General features: G+C 50.2%; 1 protein-coding gene across 18 annotated transcripts; it reads left to right on the top strand.

The window, feature by feature from the left end:
• The first annotated feature begins 461 nt into the window (after positions 1-461).
• AIRIM (AFG2 interacting ribosome maturation factor) lies at positions 462-18,389 on the top strand. Of its 18 annotated transcripts, none has more exons than XR_014785218.1 (7): positions 462-567; positions 2,697-2,796; positions 2,987-3,268; positions 4,405-4,584; positions 5,033-5,151; positions 5,744-6,012; positions 18,123-18,389. XR_014785218.1 is itself a non-coding variant. In XM_084816231.1 (6 exons), exons 2-6 carry the CDS (start codon positions 2,788-2,790, stop codon positions 5,949-5,951), a joined length of 711 nt encoding a protein of 236 aa, XP_084672357.1. In that variant the 5' UTR covers positions 462-567; positions 2,697-2,787; the 3' UTR covers positions 5,952-8,423. The 18 variants fall into 18 exon arrangements, 4 of the variants coding, with proteins under 4 accessions (XP_084672357.1, XP_084672358.1, XP_084672359.1 ...); XR_014785207.1 differs by having other exon boundaries at positions 2,697-2,792; positions 5,033-5,068; positions 18,123-18,388; XR_014785214.1 differs by having other exon boundaries at positions 2,697-2,792; positions 18,123-18,388.
• Positions 18,390-19,766: the final 1,377 nt, after the last annotated feature.

The following is a 19,766-nucleotide window of genomic DNA, read 5'->3' as shown; positions in this document are numbered from 1 at the left end:
GCCCCGCTGGGCGGCGCCCTGAGACGGCCACGGGGCTGGCGCGGCGCCCCACGGGGGGCCACAGCGGCCGGGCCTGGGCACGGCGGAGGGGCGCAGAAGTGCGCGGCGCGGGGGGCCTTCTCCGCGGAACACCAGGCCAGGGCGGCCGCCCGCGGCGGCGGGGCTCCGGGCAGCCGAGGGGGACCTTCCTCGCCCGGCGCGCAGTCGAGCGACGGGGTCCGCGCCCGGCGCCGAGGGCTTCGCGAGGGGCGGGCGCTCCGCGGCGGCTCGCCCTGCGGCGCGGCGCGGCCTGGGCAGCGAGCCCGCGTGGCCCGGTGCCGGGGAGCACGGGGGCCGCCGCGCTCCCGCCCCGCTTGCGGGCGCCGCGGAGCACCCCGCGCGCCCCGAGGCGGCGCGGCCGTGGCGCCGGAAGGGGCGCGGCCGGCGCCGGGCCTCGCTTCCGCCGGAAGGCCGCCGCCGCCGCCCGCGACGCGGAGCGCGGGCTCTGCCGCGAGGCCCGGCGGGGCGCGGCGCGGCGCGGCGCCTCCCGGCGGGGCCCGGAGCCCGGAGCCCGAAGCGCGGCGGGAGGTGAGCCGCGGGGGCCTCGCGAGCCCGGGAGGCCTGCGGAGCGCGCCCGCGCGCCTCGCCGGACGGGCCGGGCCCAGCGCCGCGCCGCCGGGGCAGCCGCCGCTCCGCGAGGCCGCCGGCGAAGGACGCGGCCGCGGCGCTCCGCCGCCCCAGCCCTGCGCGTGCGCTGCGCTGGGCGCGCGTTGCGCGTGCTTCGAGCGCTTCGCGGAACGGGCGCTTGGACCGCCGGAAGCGGCTGCGCCGCGCGGAGTCTGGTCGCGGGCGCGCGCCTGGAAGGAGGCGGCCTGCGGCCTTTGATCAGGCCGCTGCAGAAGTAGGCGCAGCAGCATTGCATCGCCGCGGGAGAAGAGACGAGCCTCTGCCTGGCGCGGCCTCGGCGGGGCCCCTAGGCAGCATCGGGGCGCAGGCAGCCCGCGCGCCGCATCCGAGGCCAGAGGCAGCGCCCCCTCGGCACCAGAGCCCACGCTCCCCGCCCCTCCCCTCGCGGCGGGGCGGGGAGACGGGGGGCGGGAAAGCGGAGACACGAGCCCCCCTCCCCTCCCCCCCCTCCCCCGGCCCTAGCTAGATCGGCCAAAAACACCAGCGCAGGCCGGCCCCTCCTCCTCTGCACAGGGTCCCCATCGGCCTCCGAGTTCGGGAGATAACTTGCCCAAAGGCCGTGCCTAGGACTTTCTCACAAGCAAGGTCTGGTAGTCATAAATGTTCATAATTTGATGGTTAAAAACCTTGCAGAGCTGGGGTCCTTCAGAAGTCATAAAACAGGAATGCAGTGTCATGTGGCTTCGGAGGACGATGGTGATGAAATGCAGGTGGTATCTGATTTACACCCTTGATGACTTGCATGTTAGTCTTCGGGTCCAGCGCGAGACAATAACAAACACAAACCATGACTTACTGAGCCAGTTTGCATGATCAAACAAGCTGCCGTGGCTTCAATGAGACACAGTTGCTTGTTTTAATCTCTGGTGCATGCCAAGCACCATTTGCCTCATTACCTGCCTGGGCGCAGCATGTCATGTTGTCCGAGCATGGGCAGCATGGCTTGTTTGGGGAGAAAGAACTCAGCCCTACAACAGGCCACTGGTAATTTGAGGGTTGTTCCTATTCAGATAAGCCATGCTGCCCGGGTTCATTTGGTATTATTTAAGCCAAGGTTGCTTGTTTTGATTGTGCAAACCGGGTCGGTGTGCTACTCAACACATGCAGCTCGGTTGTGCACACGCCTATTCAGATGTTTCATTGGCCTGATCTGCATGTAACGAGAAGTCACCACTGGGGAATTTCCCCATGGGGCTTTTTGTTGCGGTGGCCACCGCCATTTCAACGCTCGGAGTGCAGCGGGGGCGCGCTGTACCTTGCCGTTACATGCAAGCCTGGCAAGGGTGGGTTGTTGGGGTGTCCATCCAGAACCCATGGGCTGTTCTGTTTTATTTATTACATTTCTATACCGCCCAATAGCTGAAGGTCTCTGGGCTGTTCACAACAATTAAAAGCATAAAATACATTATAAAAACTTAAAACTACAGTATAACATAACAATAAAAACCAAAATAAAACCTAACAGCAGTGCACAGCATTAGGGTTGCAGGTGGCTTGTCAAGCACCCCAACAACCCACCCACTCTGGTTTGCACGTAACAACAAGCTACAGTGTGTTCTCGCCACAGCTTGAATATTCAGAGTGGTGGTCACCACTGCAAAATTCCCCCACAGTGGCTTCTCGTTACCTGCAGACTTGCCCATAGAGCTCAGTGAGACTTAACCCCAAGTAAGTGTGTATAGCATTGCAGACTGGGGCCGTAATCCTACAACTACTTACCTGGGAGTAAGCCCCACTGAGTTCAATAGAACTTACTTCTGAGCAATCATGTATAGGATTGCACTGTTAATCTCACAAATCGAATTCTTTTCCTGAGTTTCTTTTTTATGTAGACGAGTACTCCTTCACTCAGGGTCATGATTACATTTTAAGAGTTTGTAAGTGCAGATTTTAACATGTTTGTATTAAATTAGCATTTCATTTTAAACCATGTCAATTTTTAAAAGAATGCAGTATAGCTAATTTCTAAAAAATATTCATTTTGTGTTATTTTAATCATAAATTTACATTCACCTTGCTTCTATTATTAGAGTTCTATTTTAAGTCCCGTCATTGTGTCTGACACTCTACAAGCAAATACTTAAAACAAGTCTCTGCTCAAGAACAGTTCAACGCTCTGGAATGATGTAGGTGTGTGAGAAGCCAGGGGGCAGGGGTGGGGAGAGGCAGTGCAACTCAGCGAGGCTCAAATTATCTGGGTGGGAGGGGAAGTGGGTATGTGAGGCACTGCATTCCCTTCACCTGGGAGAGTGAAGCCTGGCACAGCTGGAGCCTTGTTGCAAGGGCCCTGCTTGGCCTGCATTCTGTTTTTTGTCCCCAGGATGACTTCTGAAGGCTCAGCGATCCTGCACACCATCCACGGCTTGCTGCAGAAGTGCTTTTGTGTCCTCCAGGAGCAGCACGAGGCCTGGAAGAGGGCGCTGGCTGGCTGCACACACCTCCTCGATTCCCTGGCCAGCCTGGCAGAGCAGATGCAGGCCTCCCAAAGGGTTGCCTTTGCCCATACCCCACTGGGAGACTTCCCCGGTCTACCAGAGAGGCTCCGGCACAAGCAGCGATGTTCAGTGGAGGCTTTGCTAAGAGAGCTGCAGCAGAACAGGCTGTAAGGGCAGCAGTTTCCTTGCCTTGCGGGTGCGGGGGGTCCTCTGGGTGGATGATGCAGAATGTCAGAAGCATTACGCTTTCCTCTGCAAATCATTTCCTAGACTGCAAAATTTTCTACTGCTATGGTGGAATTATTTATTACTGTCTGTTCTCTTTCATTGTGGTCTGTGGCATCTTGCAAGTAAATGAAGAGAGCAATCCCACAGCCACTAGACTCTGTTTAGAGGGCCATGGGATTTTTTGGTTTCTGGGAACCAAAGTCGGAGCCAGGGCTCTGAGCTTGGTTCCTAAAAACCGCCCTGCCCCCTCGTAGCCGGCACGGTTCTCTCTGTGCCCTCTGCTTCTCCGTGCTCACAAACGGAGCGCGGAGAGGGCGAAAAGAGGGTGCCCCAGGGGAGGGGAGTTGACAGCAGAAGCCTCTTTACACGGCTTCCTATGCTACGCAGCCTCCCCTCCTTCCGCTCCAACGGCCCCAGCTAGATGTACAAAATTGGGCATGCAGCCGAAAATGCAGGGCGGCTGGAGCACGGAGGAGAGGGTCCCCTCCGCATTCCAGCTGCCCTCTGTAGGATAGTCGGCAGCCTCCAAGTTCAGAGGCTGGTGACTCTCTTCATAGGGTTGCACCCTAAATAGGTCATTTCTGCACCATTTTCCAGTGTAAAAGGGGGGAGGGCGCTGTGTTCTTATTTCATTTATTTTTATAACAGTCTAATGTGGTAGCTCAGACTGAGCAACTTGTCTCTGGCTGCCCAGTAAGCTGTGTGGCAATTCAGAGGTGACCTCAGCATGTTTTCCACTGTTGAGCTATTCCAAGTTTTGATAACATCTCTGTTAATGCTGAGTTTTTCTTTGGAGATGCGACAAATTGTCTATGTCAGCAAGCATTGGTGTTACAGGATCAGCCAAAAGTCTTCTACCTCCAGATGGGAACTTCCCATCTTGAGCTTGTGTTAGCTGCCCTTCAGACATTATAGCAGAAGTGCAAAAGTCTTAGGATAAATCATCTGCACATCTTTTTGTTGCTGGAACTGTACAGTTGAAAAGTGGTGTTAGAATACTAACCAACAACTGAATCGGTCAATCAGTAGCTCTGGGTAAATGGTCTGAGTCTGACCCAGCTTTTGTTTTGCATAGACTGGAACTTCAGAAGGTGCGGGATGCTGTTGGCGCTGGCGTGGCTGGTGTTCTCCTGCTGTGTGAGCAGCCGGGCAATGGTCTGTGCCCGGGGAGCGCCTTCCAGCGCTCTGTCCTCTGCCCCTCGTTGGCAGACATGCTAGAGTGGCTGCTGGATGTTGAGGGGTTTTACCACCACGTGTATCCTTTGCAAGAGCTTTGCATTGGCAAGATCCCGCTGTCCTAAATAAGCAATAAAGCACGAGTCCGTAAAAGAAGACATAGCACGGCAGAATCTGTGTCCTCTCCAGCTCTGGATTGTGTGCCTTGCAGTCAGGGACTGGATTCAGTTACCTCCTTGGGGGAGTTGCAAGGCCCCAGCCTCAATGTCTTCCTGGCTGTTACCAGGCCATTCCACTTGCACAAGAGATAAGACTTTCAAGGGAGGCAGATGGAGACCCCCCCAGAAATGGTCTCCTTCAGTGGAGGTGGGGTTGAGCTCTTCTCATCACTCCTGAAAAGCTTCCAGGCCACTTTCTTTGTCCCTCTGCTGTGTGCCTCTTTGGGCTCTTCCCATGTTGATGGAGGGGAAGGGGTGGGGACAAATTGCCAGCGTGCTTGGGCCCATCTGTCCTTAACAGCTGGCAAGATACCTGGAGGTCAAGCTACTCCTGCTTCAGGTCAGGTATGAGAACCTTACAGAGATGCAAGCTCTCCCCAAGGCCTGGGAGCAGGTGCTGCATCATGGCCTCCAAAACGTTGTAGAAGGTAATACTGATGAGGAGCTTGACACTGGTGGTGGGGTGGAATAGCCAACTAGGGCCCTAGTGTCTACAAGCCAGATGTATGCTACCTTTCCATATGGAGGCTTTATTTATGGATATAAATAATAATTATTCATTATAATTTGGTGGGCTCTCCCACACTGGAGGCCTTCAAGATGAGGCTGGACAGCCATTTGTCAGGGATGCTCTGACTTGGATTCCTGCATTGAGCAGGGGGTTGGACTCGATGGCCTTGTAGGCCCCTTCCAACCCTATTATTCTATTCTATGAGTGTATAATCCTTTTAGAATGTTCCAAGCACCTTTGCTGTTATGATCCCTGTATTTTGGAACTGGGGGGAGGAGGGTTGCTGAAGCTGAGAGGTAAGATTTGGAGGAAGAGGTAAGCTTTAGACCGGAGACCTTGATCCAGTGGACTTAGCCAATGGCTAGGAACAGCCTTTGAGCAGGTTCACACCTGGACCAGTGCTGATCTGTGGAAAGTGGCACTGCTTTAGGGATTTGGCCTAAGTGGCACCTAGGAAGTGTTTGCTTGGGATTGTCAGTTCGCCAAAAGAACCCTCTTACCTGTTTCAGATGTGTTGCTGAAGGTCGCTTTCTTCCGGGAAGCTGTGTGAGCATATGTGATTACTTGCCTACAGAGATCGGCCAGTTTTACAGGGCAGCTCACTGTCACGTGAGGCCTGCGCTTACTTTGGATGGAGCTTTGCAGCCCTGTAAGCAGAAGGTACACAGGTCCAGATTCTACTCGTGCAGGCCAGTGGTGCCCCTGGACTGGACATGAAGACCATGCAAAAGCAGCAGTCATGGATCCTTGCCTTTTGCGCCAGTCATCACAATTTCTGGTGAGCGTCTCTTTGAAAATAAAAATTGATTTTGTGCCCTCAAAGTTTTGTCTACAGCTGAAGCAAAGAAGCAGTGGGGGATACAGGCCAGGTGAAGGGTTGCCAAAGAGGAGGAATTGCTTGGCAGGGATGAATTGGGCTTTGATGCCTTGTTTCTCCCACAGCTTTTTGCTGCTGCTGGTGAAAGTGCTGTTTGCCTTGAAAAGCAGACTCAAGTTACAATCATTTCCATCATACTGCTAATTTGCATCATTTTCCCTCACAAGAATCCTGCGAAGAAAGTCACCAGAATTCCTGTCTCTGTGTTATTTCTTGACTAGCCCAGGGCCAAGACGGTATGCATGCAACCTACAGTGAATTTCAGTTCAGTGAATTTCAGTGAAACACAAAAACTTCTTTGTGTTTTTGCCTGCAAAATAAATATCGAAATGAATTTGCAATTCCCATTCATTTCAATGGTGCTGGCACAAGAGTTTCCCTGGATGCCGGAACCAGATGTAGCTAGCCCAGTTCCTCATCCCTCCCCTTTCTAATTCTACTTCCAGCCCAATTACATGGGCCTGTAGTGCAGGGCATTCTTATTTTCTTGCTGCTGCTCAAGATGGGCAAAGAGACGTGTCATTTCTGTGCCCAAATTTCCAGAGGGAGTCGTGTTAGTCTGTTGGAGCAAAAACAACAAAGGGTCCCATGGCAGTTCTCCATGGGAGGGCGGGTGCTAGCAGATCTCCTTACAAAGGCCTTGGCAGGAGGAGGAAGCGTTTTGCAGTGGTTGCAGTGGTCTAGCCCTTCTCTTTCTGTCCAGCTGGAAAGAGACACCCCTGCTCTGCAGCCCTTGGAGAGGGAGATTCCACAGCCGTGGAACGTGCATCAGGGGAATGGGCTTTCTTCTGGTAGGTTATTTCAAACCGCCTTGAGCACACTTCGGTTTAGAAAGGCAGGATATATGGTCTTTAGACAATAAGGTTATTCTGGCTCTGACATGAATGCATTAGTAGAGAGCAGGATAGCTGTTTTTAAACCAAACATCCATTTTGTTGAAAGCAGATCTTTCAGTCAATTAAATAAAAGGATTTCATGATTCTAAAATTCTCTGTCAAAGTATCCTTCAAAGTGCTGACAGGCAGCAGGTGAATGTGTTGCTTCTCCAAAACATCTCTTCTTACACCTGAATCAGCTCCACAGCTATGATGTGGTGAGAGTTTGGGGCCTCTCCAAAGACATTCAACTTCCAGGAGATCAGCAGTGGTGCTAGTTGGTTGCAGCAAAACCAGCATCCACTGGTGACACCTTGGAAGGCTACCAGACGCCTTGTGGGGCAGTGATGTGGGGCAGAAAAATTTCCAAGGCTTTATTTTTCTGTGGAAAACTTTCCATTCCATAACTTCGTTAGTAAAAATGAATGAATGCCAGTTGCAAATGCAGTTAGGAAAGTGTGGCAGTTTCAAATTAAGGTTTTTCGGGGGACTGTTGTTAACAAGTATGTGAGAGAATACATACATGTCTCGGAGTGGAATGGAACTAATTAATAAGGAAAGTGAAACTGAAGGTGCCCCAACAAACTTAGTAGAAGAGAGTTGAACTCTGTTGAAATAGGTGAGTGGTTGTCAGCATATTATGGACATTTCTTTGGGCTGCTAAAATTAGTGTCTCAACAGTTTTCAGTATCTTTGTTTCCTTAAATTTAAATAATGTAAGGGAAGTATATGCTATTGTCTTGAAATTTTTAAATGTGTTTCAATAAAAAATTATACTTAATATAACATTTAAATCAATTTAAACATGCTATAATTTTTTCCTCAAATATTTGAGATCAAATACTTCTGGGTATTGGGACAAAAATTAGCATGGGGTACTTTATCTTTGTTTACAAAATATAATTAAAATAAACATGCTAAATTAAATCTCCATCAGAACATTTTCTGATGCAAATGAACCTGATTTGTATTGGAGAATTTTCCCGTACAACCTGAAAATTTTGCAGTGCCCATGAGCCCTCTCCTGTTCCTGTAGTCAGGGCTGCTTCGTCTTTGTGGTTGCTGCTCCCCAGGATTGCTTCCCACACCACTCTGGGGGGATGTCTGCTGTGCTTTCCTGGCAGCATCACCCAAGGCGCTGTTTGTGATTTTTGCTGGAGAGTCTCTGGGGACCTAACATGGGGTCAGAGGTGCCCTTGCTCTAGGAAGGCAAAGAGCGGCTGCAAGCCCTGTCCGGCTCAGGCTGGACCCAGCTGCAGGTCTGAAAGCAATTAGGCAGAGTTGTGTGCCTTGCTGAGGCAGTAACCCAAAACCACTGCACACATTAGGTTGAGAATAAAGTAGAGGATGGATTGGAATTTGTTACAGAGCGAAACACAACTTGTGGTAATGAAATAGAAGCATCAGGTTCTGCTCATGCAACCCTGTCACATAAAAAACTTTAATAGAATTATCCCATATGAGGCCTTTTATTGAAGAACAACTTATTAAAGACAAATGGAATATTTAAAAAAAATCATTCTAGGAAGAGGGAGGAGGAAAAGGCAAAGCTGGGAAGTAGAAGTAGAAATCAGCTCCTTGGAATCGGAGACCCCTGAAGAACTACCCTGAGCTGCAGTTGGTATCTTATTCCTGAAAACTGGATAAGAAGGGCAATTCTTGAAAGAATCTCAAGAAGGGAGCAAATGGGCCATCCAGGCCCAACTACTTTCCAAAACATGATCTGACCCACTTGTCAGATCAACCTGTGCAAGAAGCCAGATCTCCACGTACCAAAAGCCTAAAGCAGATGGTGAGGAGCAAACAGCTTGCAGCCCAGTAGCTCCCAATGACTGAGCAAATGCACAGAGCCGCAAAACAACAGCAAAGACAACCAGGGACAGTGCAGTCTTCCCCAACCTGGTGCCCTTCTGGTGTTTTTCAATCACAGTTCCCAGCATCCTCAGCCAGCATGGCACATGGTGAGGGAGGGTGTGAATTGAAGGGCAAAGCATCTGGAGGGTACTGGCTTGGGGGAGACTTGTATAGAAGGTCGGATTTGGGCCAGGGAGACCATTGTTCAGATCTTACTTTGGCCGTGTCACTTACTGGGTGACCTTTGCCCATTCTCAGCTAGCCTGCCATACAGGGTTATTGAGGTTAATATGGTATGCTTATGCCAGGATTCCTCACCCTGAATGGTTGATTCACAATGGGCTAGGATTGTGGGAAAAAATGGCCACCTCCTTTGCAGTGATGGCAAGCAGTGAAAAGTGCCAAGAAGTGAGGACAAGAGAAAAGAGCCCCTGGCAGTCCACAGAGCTGTTGGTGGCTGCTGGGGTAGAGGTCCAGAAGGCATAACTTGGCTCAAAGATTTGCAAGTGAGAGCCCAAGTGTGCTGAAAGATCCACTCCCCTGAATTGGGGGAGGTTGTCCCAATAGCTGGGCTTGGATCCAGCATTGGCTTTCCTCTTCAGCAATGGAAAGGCAGCTTGAGACACTGGCGATGGAGGCTGCTGTCCTGGCCCAGCCACTGTTTAGAGAGCCTGTCACGAGGCTGGACAGCCATCTGTCAGGGATACTCTGACTTGGATTCCTGCATTGAGCAGGGACTTGGACTCGATGGCCTTGTAGGCCCCTTCCGACCCTACTATTCTGTGATTCTATGATTCATATCCAGCAAATTAGCAGAGATGTTGGTGACCCCACCAAGCTGCTGCTCTCAACAGGAACTGCATACAGGGCTGGCAGCCTTACTGCCTTTGAAAAGTAGAGACCGTTCCAAATGAGGACATCAATGGAGTCTGGTGGCCTCAGAAGATTCGTTTATGCCAAATGGTGATAGCAGGATGGACTGTCTCAAGAGAGTGGCTACAGGCAGGCTGTTCAGCCAGTATGGTGAGGAATCTTTTTCCCAGCATGGCAAAAGAGGAGTGATAGATGTATGAGGGATAAACTAGTGCTGCCTCCCACAGGACCACCCCCTCTTGAGGCCACCCCAGATGGTAGGTGTGGGGCACTATTAAGGGTGGCAGATCCAACCCCTGAAACACAATTCACCTGAATGTTAGGAGCAAGTTGAGTTGAAATGAGCTGCGTGAGCGCTCTTGGTTCAAGCCAGAAGGAGCATCTGGCTTGAAACAAAGGCGTGTTTGTGGGACATGGGAGTGTCGTTTTGGGTCTTTGTGGAGCAAGGCCTTCTCAGCAGTGGCCCTGATGCTGTAGAACATAGTCCCGTGGGATGCTCACAAATGGCCATTCCCAAGGACTTTTGGAAAAGCTCTCCAGCCACCTTACCAGGATATTGAGGACTAACACTGCTGGAGGTGGCATTGATGGTGCTGTATTTGGGGGTTGGGTTTTTTAGTGGTTATGATTTGGCATTTTAATAATCTTAGAAAATTTGTGGTTTAAAAGTAGCAAAACCAACATGGAACCTTAAAGACTAACATTTATTATGGAATAAACTTCCATGCAGAGCTCTCCAACATGGCACCCACACGACCACTTTCAAGAGTAGCTAAGGCTCCTGCCAAGCTATTCCCCCCGCCCCACTTTTTTTGCAGGTGAATGGAGCAATCCCTCCATGCACTTGTGTAGCGGGGGAGGGGGGAGGCATCCTCCCTGACAAAATGGCTGGAGGAGTGTGTGAAGTGCACCCCCCACCAAGGACCATTTGGGCAACAGGTTCCTTGATAGGCTCATATGGGAGAAGATGGTCTTTCAGTAGCCTGGTCCCGAGCCATATAGGGCTTTGTATTTCAGGACTTTGAATTCTGCCTGGGAAGAGACCAGCGGCCCCTGAAACCCCTGTAACAAGGGGGGTCACGTGCTCCCTGTAACTGGCCCCAGTCAAATGTCTGGCTGCAGCATTCAGGACTAGCTGAAGTTTCTGAATGTTTTTCAAAAGCAGCCCCCTATAGAGCGCGTTACAGTAGCCCAAACGGGACGTAACTAAGGTGTGTGTGACAATGGCCAGATCAGGCGTCTCTAGGAATGGGCACAGATGGCACACTAGCCTCAGGGGTGCAAATGCACTCCTGGCCACTGCCAAGACCTGGGCATCCAAGTACACCCAAACCGTGAGCCTTCGGGGGAGTGTAGCCCCATCCAGCACAGGTTGAGTCCCTATTCCCTGATCTGCCTTTCAACTGACCAGGAGGACCTCTGTCTTGTCCAGATTACGTTTCAGTTGGTTTGCTCTCATCCAGTCCATTACTGACATCAGTTGCTGGTCTAGAACCAGAACAGCTTCCTTGGATTTGGATGGAAAGGAGAGAGAGTTGGGTGTCATCAGTATATTTGATGACACCGAACCCCAAAACTTAGGACAATCCTCCCAGCGGTTTCACATATATGTTGAATAGCATGGAGGATAATAGAATCGTAGGGTTGGAAGGGGCCTATAGGACCATACAGTCCAACCCCCTGCTCAGTGCAGGAATCCAAGTCAGAGCATCCCCGACAGATGGCTCTGTCCAGCCTTGTCTTGAATGCCTCCAGTGTGGGAGAGCCCACCGTCTCTCTAGGGAATTGGTTCCATTGTCGTATTGCTCTAACAATCAGGAAGTTTTTCCTGATGTTCAGCCAGAAGATGGAGCCCTGAGGGACACGACCTTGAACAGGAATCCCCCAGCAGCACCTTCTGAGATCGTCCCTCCGAGAAGGACCAGAGCCACTGTATGACAGTGCCTCCCAGCCCTGTCTCAGATTCCCCAGAAGGATACCATCGTCAGTAGTATCAAAAGCCACTGAGTGGTCCAGCAGGGACACAGTCCCCCTGTCCAGTTCCCGGCGTAGATCGTCCATCAAGGTGACCAAAGCAGTCCTTGTCCCATAATCAGGCCTGAAGGCAGATTGAAATGGGTCTATACAATCCGTTTCTTCCAGAAATCCCTGGAGCTGAGAAGCAAACACATGCTCCAGCACCTTGCCCAAAAATGTAATATTGGAGATTGGCTGGAAGTTATCCCACATGGTGGGGTTCAGGGAGGTTTTATTTTACCAAAGATCTTATCTTAGGTAAGACAGAATCACATCTTGCTGTGAAGAGGCATTCACCACTGACCTTACCCACTCAGCCAGTCCCCCTCTGGCTGCTTTTATAACCCAAGAAGGGCAAGGGTCCAGCACACAAGTGGCAGGCCTCGCTTCTCCAAGGATCCTGTCCACATCCTTGGGCTGTACAATTTGAAAAGTATCCACTGTAACCGGAAAGCAGGAGCCAAAGTTATGTCCACTGGACCTGTATCAACTACGGAGTCCAAATCGGCACGAATGCAGTTGACTTTATCTACAAAGTGTCACGCAAATGGGTCACAGTGGGCTATCGAGTGGCCCACCTCTTCTTGTGGGCCAGAGTGTAATAGGTCTCTGCCCACCAGAAAAAGCTCTGCTGGGTGACTCTGAGCAGATGCAATGGTGGTGGTGAAGTATAATTTCTTTACTCCAGATTCATCAATCCCTTGAGGCAGACCATCATACCTCTCCCCCCCCCCCCCCGGCTGATTACATCTTGACCTAAATGACAGTATTGCTCTAAGGAACTTCCTTTGAATCTTACCTCTTCTTTTGGCAGGACTGCAGGGGAGATTACACAACATGCTTGGATGAGTGTAGATTTGTGTCCACACACTGTCTGGTCCCAATAATTGCTATCATGCTCAGTTGCAGTAGAGTTCCTCACGTTTGTTCTCATAACTTCCCTAGTATGTGTGGTGAGGCTGCTCTTTCTCTCCACCTGGCACCAGATTGTTAGCTGCCTCAGGCATCTTATCTCCAGTCTCCGTTTTGGGATGTTGTCCCATCTTGATTTGTAATTCATGCTGTCAGATTGCTACAGTATGCACACAGGTTGCTGGCGCCCTGAATGTACATCCTGGTTCACACTCATCTTTATCCCACGCAGCTCTGTAGCTGCAAGTGCATACAGGATCATATGGAAGAGCTGGAAAGTGAACCAAGGATGGGTGTTGACACACTATGCCACAGCCATCTACACCTGCTCTCATTGCTGGTGAGGAGGTAGAAGATTTGGGGGGTGGGGAGGGAACAAATTCTTCCCTTTTCCTAACCTTTTCCCTATCCCAAAAATGTTTTTACACAGCTTGTTTGGTTCACTGTACCTTGCCTTTGACAACCTTTGTAAAAACCTTTTTAAAAGAAAGGAACCCATTTGTTCCCTTCCTGCTGCTGCATCATGGGAGGAGGGCAGGACCAAGCAACAGGCCGATTGACCAGGATGGAGCAGGGACAAAATAGCAGAGCAGCTGGGGGGGGGGGGCATCTTGCCCAGTGGGCCCTGCCCCCCCCCCCCCCAATAGCTGGCAGTACAGCTAAAATAGCAGCCAGAAGGTAGGAATGTTGCATTCCTATTTTATTGTATTTTTTTATTCATTCCCTTTTGGGTTGGGGGGGTATTTAATGTGTTTGTTTGGGCAATTACTTCTGAGTAATCCAGTCCACCTTACATATGTGTAGAGATGCATAAGCTAGATGTTTGTACGTGCTGCTTCTCACTGTTACTACTTAGGAGTTATGGAGAGGGGTGGCTGTGAAGATGCTCACTAAAAGAGTTTTGGGTTTGGGATGCTTTTCTGTGTGGTTCTGAGATTATCATTATTATAATCACTCAGTGCCTCTTTTTGCAATGGGTTGCTGCTGGGTTCCAAAGGCTTTTCTGTGTTGTTGCTGTGAAGATACCATCATCATCATCTTGTGTGGATTCCCACCCCACTGTTTTGCTCTCATGATCTCAAAGTCACTTGGTTTTCTGCAGTGGGAGTTATTTGTGGAACAGAATAATGTGTCCAAAGAAATGCTTTTGTGTGGCTGTGTGAATTATCCCACCAAGCACTGTACAGTACAGTGACAGATAAATGTTGCTATATTAAGAAATAAATTAAAAATAGAAGCTATCAGTATCCCAGGAAACTTGTGTGCCCCCCCATTTCATGCTGTTCAGGAACTAATAGCGGTAGCATGGACTGGGGCGCCAAAATATCTTGAGATGGCCCTGTATGGAGCGGGCCTGCTTCCCTTCTCTCCCTCTGCAGCAGCCAGGGGAAAATCCTGCTCCTTTTCACTGCAGCAGCCAGCTTCGTAATGGGTGCAGCTTGCATCTAACTGCACAGAGTCCAAGAGTAGGAAGTCACAGTATGCGTTGCCTTGTTCAGATAAGACTATTATGGGATTGAGGCTGGACTGAATGATCTCTCGGAGATCCCTTCCAATCCAGTGACTGTTAGTAAAAGATGGAGGATTAGTGGGGGACAAGGAGACAGTTTAAGAGAAAACCTGGTTTGATCCTACTCCTTAACTGACAGTTAAGTTGGTGCTTATCAACTCAGCTGCTACCTTTGTGAATGCACCAGGAAAATGGGAACCACCCAGAGAGCTTTGGCTATGGGGTGTTGTAGAAATATAATGAATGAATGAGATTCATCCTTTTGTCCTCCTGGCCTGGGAGAAAAAAGATGTGTAAAAGCAAGCAACTTGTATCCTGGAGGCAGAAAGGGCAGGCTGAGGGTCAGAGAGCTACAGTGGTGAGAAAAAGTTTTTGAACCCCTTATGATTGTCACACATTTCTAACCTAAAATGTTATTAGACCTTAATCGAACCCCCAAATCCTAAACAACAGTAGGTAACCTGATTAAACAAATGCCATACAAACATGCTTTTTCAACGTTTATTTATCCACAACTGATTCAACATTCAATATCCATGTGTGAAAAAGTGTGTGAACCATTCGATGCCGTGCCTGGTCGTGTCCCCCCCCCCAAGCAGCAATGACTTCAAGCAAGCATTTCCTGTAACTGTTTGGCAGTGTCTCGCATCAGTTTTGAGGAATTTTGGCCCATTCCTCCTAACAGAACTGCTTCAGCTCAGTGATATTTGAGGGCTTCCTTGCTTGAACAGCTCGCTTCAGGTCCTGCCACAACATTTCGATGGAGCTTAGGTCTGGATTTTGCCTAGGCCATTCTAAAACACATTTCTTCTTCCACAGCCATTCCTTTGTAGATCTGCTTGTATGTTTAGGATCATTGTCTTGTTGCACGACCGACTTTCAGTTCAGCTTCAGCTCACGGATGGATGGCCTGACATTCTCCTCTAGAACCTTCTGATACACTGCAGGATTCATGGTTGTGTCAAGGATGGCAAGCCATCCAGGTCCTGAGGCTGCAAAGGAGGCCCAAACCATCATGTTCCCACCACCATGCTTGACAGCTAGAATGAGGTTCTTGTTTGAACTTGGCATTCGTTTTTTGCCAAACGTAACGTTTCTCACTGAAGCCAAAGAGTTCTACCTTTGACTCATCCGTCCAGAGAACATTGTTCCAAAAGTCTTGGGGATCATCTGTGTGACCTTTAGCGAACTTCAGACAGGCAGCAATGTTCTTTTTAGAGAGCAGTGGTTTCCTCCGGGCTATCCTCCCATGAATGCCATTCTTGTTCAGTCTTTTGCTGATCACTGAATCATTGGTCTTGAACCTTCTCCATTTGTAGACTATCTGTCTGACAGTGGATTGGTGGAGCTCCAAATCCTTAGGTTTTGTAACCTTTTCTAGCCTGATGAGCGGCAATAACTGCTTTTCTGTGGTCTTCAGAGATGTCTTTTGATTGTGGCATAACATGTTTCCACACAACTGCATGGTGAAGACCAAACTCACAAAGTTTCTGCTCCTTTTATACATGGGGCCTCCCAAACTCACCCCCGAAGATCTACCTAATTAAACACCTGATCCTAATTATTCCCTGTGAAGGATTGCTTGTTTTACCCCCAACAACCCTGCAAGGTAGACCAGGCCCAACTTGGCCACAAGTTCTCCCAGAATTAACCCAGTAGCTCCCTCCCAGGCCAACAGGCATTGTATTTAGCACTGAAGTTATTCAGGACACAACACACCAACTGAAAGTTGGATAAAAGTTTATTAGGGGAAAGGAACAAAGAGGAAGGAACAGGGAGAGGTGGTAGGTTGCACAGGAAATTACAAGCAAGGTACAAAACTCTAAGCAAAACCAGAAGCGCCAATCACCAAGGCACACCCTCCCTGGAGCAAAGCAATAAGCTAGCTAGTCTATCCTATACATACCGAAGTACCGGCCTCCCAGGATAGCCGTCGGCCAGCAGCACACCCTAATGCAGTCAGGGCCCAGAAGAGACACCTGCCCCTTCCTTAGCCCTCCTTTTATTGCCCAGCCCTAGCAACTCCAGGCGGATTTGAAGCACCCAATCTAAACCCAAGCGCAGGACACCCCACCCCACCCTCCAAAGAGGTTTATCTTCCCACCAGGCACGCTGTTATCATTTCCCCAATTAGTCTGAGCAAACTGTGGCCTTGAGCTGCAGGGCTGAGAAACAGCTAAAAACAATCAACCTCCAGGTGGCTGCTTTGTACCTGACTACCCCAGCGGCCCTCATGGCTCCCACTACTATGAACCCATTCTTGACATTCCCTTTGAGCTGATGCAACCAGGGGTTCACTTATTTTTGCAAATACCCAGACTCTTAAGTACTCATTGTTGGCCTAATTTATACATTGCTTTATTTCACAAGACATGAAGTTGGTTAATATAAACTCTATTGGATATTTAGGAAAGGACTGGTTTTGATTCACAAAGGCTATCATGGCTCAAAGCGGAGCAACAAGGGAGAGGCTCTTCTCAGTGGCGGCCCCCCATTTATGGAATGATCTCCCTGACGAGGCCTGCCTGGCACCAGCATTCATCTTTTCAGCATTAGGTTAAAACTGCCCTCTTCTCTCAGGCATTTGGCAGCATATAGTTTTTTTTTATCAGGTCCTGCCTGGATGGTCTCTGACTGATGGTTTTAAATTGTTTTAGATATGTGTTATGTGTGTGCTATCTGTTTTATGTATAATGTGTTTTAATGGTTTTTAATTTTTGTGAACCACCCAGAGAGCTTCGGCTATGGAGCAGTATAGAAATATACGGAATGAAATGAAATGGTAAAACTATGGAATTTCCATAATTAGCATTACGGTTTACAAACATTTTCTCGCCACTCTAAATAGCTTAGGAATGGGGGGGGGGGTGTATGTTGGAGTGTTAAGCTGCGAATCTTCATGTATACTCAACCTGTGTATTTGTAAATAAACACAGGTATCACAGAATGCCAACAAGCCCCCAGTGACCTTATTCCAAGGGACACTGAACCGGGCTGAGTGCTGGAGAATGTGAAACTGCTGGGCTATGCTGCCTCCTTGTGCCAGGATGTAAGTTGCTAGCGAGGCAGCTGTTGCAGAGCCAAGGAACTTGATTTGCTCCACAGTAGCCTCAGTATTTTTTCTTTCATCCTTAATATAAGGGTGGATTGCAGGAAAGCTCCAGATACAAACTGCCATTAGAAGGATTTATTCAAGCTTGGAAACCTGGTGCTACGAAGCTTGTCAGAGCCCTGTCTGCAGATCAGCCAACCTCTGACTCCTCCCCCCACCCCCTGAACACAAATGCACGCATGCGCGCGCACACACAGGGCTGACAAGGCTGAGCAGAGCATCAGCCCCATTGATAACAACCCACAATGGAAATGCTGTTATTGTCCCCAGCAACTGACAAGGCAAATGGCTATTTGAATTACAGCTCCCAGATTTCCCCACCCTAAATTGCATTACAGGATTGCAGCCACCAAATGTATCTAACATCAGAAGAGCTGCACCGGGTTTACACACACCCGTCGAGCCCAGGATTGTCTCCTCTGACTGCAGCAGTGGCTCTCCAAGGGCCCAGGCAGAGGGACAGCTTGTCCTTCACCACCTATCTGGCCCTTTTGATGGGGGCTAAAGCCTGCCAGGACATTCTGCTTGTGTTCTTGGAGCCCAGGGGAAGGGCACTGCCTTTCCCCCCCCGGGACATTGTTGGAGTGTGTGTGACCTGCACAGGACTTGTTGCTGCATGGCCTCCCTGGAGCACCCAGAAGTGCCGCAAGAGGGTATGCTCTGTGCTTGGCTGAGTCCACTCTAAGGGGCATGGCGGGGGGGGGGAGATGGAATGAGGTCTCAAGAGCCCCCACTTGGTCACAGCAAAAGCAGCACCAGCCAAGGTTCCTTGCAGGATTTCTGTCTCGTACCTGACATGCAGGGCTCTGTCACTGCCACATGGTGGAGACATCCTGGTGCTGATTTCTGTCTCTTCCAGCTCCAGGACCAAGCCCTCCTCAGACAAAAGTGGCTGCCTGTGTGCTGGCTGACCGCCCAACAGCGGAGAAGGGAGAGGAATGGGATCTCATTTAAGCCCACTTTGGTTGTAAATAAACTATAATCACTTCAGATGTTTTGCTTAATAAGGAAAGGATGTTAACCATTAGGCAAACACTCAGCAAGCGCATTACTGCCAGATTGGACATACCAATGAGGAATGTGATGCCACTTGAGCTGTTAAAATAAACTCGTTTGCAGGTTTGGAAAAGAGTTTGCATTTCTTTAGATCTGGGTCTTTTTCAGGCCTGCTGCCTGAAAAAGACTCTAGATCCAACTAATCAAATCAGACTTAGGACTGGGGAGAGAGGAGGTGCAAGAGCTGCTTCCTAGGCACTACCCAGAGTGGGGAGTAGCTCAGCTCCTGGCTGAGAAGCAAGTGTCAGGGTGTCAGAAGCTGCAAAGGAAGCTCTGCCAGAACCACACGTTGCCCCTGCTGCAGCAGTCTGGTACCACCCAAAGCCACATGTTGTGGCCTTTCACTGAGAACATGTCATGGGATGCTTCCCAACTGGCACAGGAGATCCCCACATTTCTTGCAATGCCATAGACCTTTGTCACCATCTCCAAGCCAAAGCAGTGTTTTTTCACCATAGGCAGTTCACACATCCATCTGTAGGGGTATATGGATTACTTACCCCGTTCCTCTGGGGCTGCCCACTGGGGGGCGGGGAGGTGATCTATCTCTCCCCCCTGGAATCCTCCCTGGCCAGCTCCACTCTGTGGGGAGCCTGCAGAACCGCCATCCGGGGCCGCCCGCAGCTGGACTTCTGTCCACTGCTGGGCTGCGGCTGCCATTTGTGTCCCTGTGGTAGCCCTGATAGGCTATGTATATATTTACGTACCTATCACGGCAAAAGGCAGGGACGCAAATGGCATCCCTGTGTTAGCCGTGATAGGCTACATACTTATGTAGCCTATCATGGCTAAAGTAGAGAGGAAATGGCAGCTGCAGACCGGGGCAGTGGACAGCTGAAAAAGGTAGGCTCTGTCCCAGGTAAATTTCATGGGGTGGCGGGGGGGGGGGTTGCTCCGTTCTGCCACGGACTCCAGACTTCTTTAGAATCTGGCCTCAGCAGAGTCGGTGGCGGTATTCTCTAACATCCCTATCCATCTGCGAGTCATCCTGGCAAGGAATGCAGTGATGAGCATCCCCATGCTGATCAACCAAGCTGTCATTCTTCAGCACATGCTATTGTACCAAGACCTTTGCGACTGGTGGTGCCTCCTCAACCCTCTTCACTTTGACCTTCCATAATGCAAAGTACCGGTGCCATGGAGACAGCTGGGGAATGCTACTGGCTTTGTAAAACTTCAGGATAACATCATTCAAAAGCTGGACTAGGAGCCTGTGTATTTGCAGCTCTGCAGAGCGGTGGGCAGTGCGGGCAGGAGTCCACTGACGCTGCACCCTGGGGTGCAAGGGCTTCCTTCCCACTGTGCTCAACGGAGAAGGGGAAATAAATACGAGGTCGCTGCCCCCAAAGGGCTGCCCCGCCCGTCCCCATGACAGGTGGAGTACAGGATGCGGCACGAATTAACACCCTCCTCATAGCACACCCACACCCACGTATGGCTCTCCCCC

The sequence above is a fragment of the Heloderma suspectum genome, chromosome 10, assembly GCF_057233095.1.
Source record: "Heloderma suspectum isolate Gila_16-S chromosome 10, 16-S_ref, whole genome shotgun sequence".
Lineage (NCBI taxonomy): Eukaryota > Metazoa > Chordata > Lepidosauria > Squamata > Helodermatidae > Heloderma > Heloderma suspectum.
Note: the sequence above shows the minus strand (reverse complement) of the source record. Positions and strands in the feature narration are given on the sequence as shown.

Excerpts from the sequence above, each read along its gene's own strand:
- AIRIM (XM_084816231.1), top strand. Across the intron at positions 3,269-4,404 it reads GAGCTGCAGCAGAACAGGCT|ACTGGAACTTCAGAAGGTGC; the intron begins GTAAGGGCAGCA and ends TGTTTTGCATAG. Across the intron at positions 5,069-5,743 it reads CTACTCCTGCTTCAGGTCAG|ATGTGTTGCTGAAGGTCGCT; the intron begins GTATGAGAACCT and ends TACCTGTTTCAG.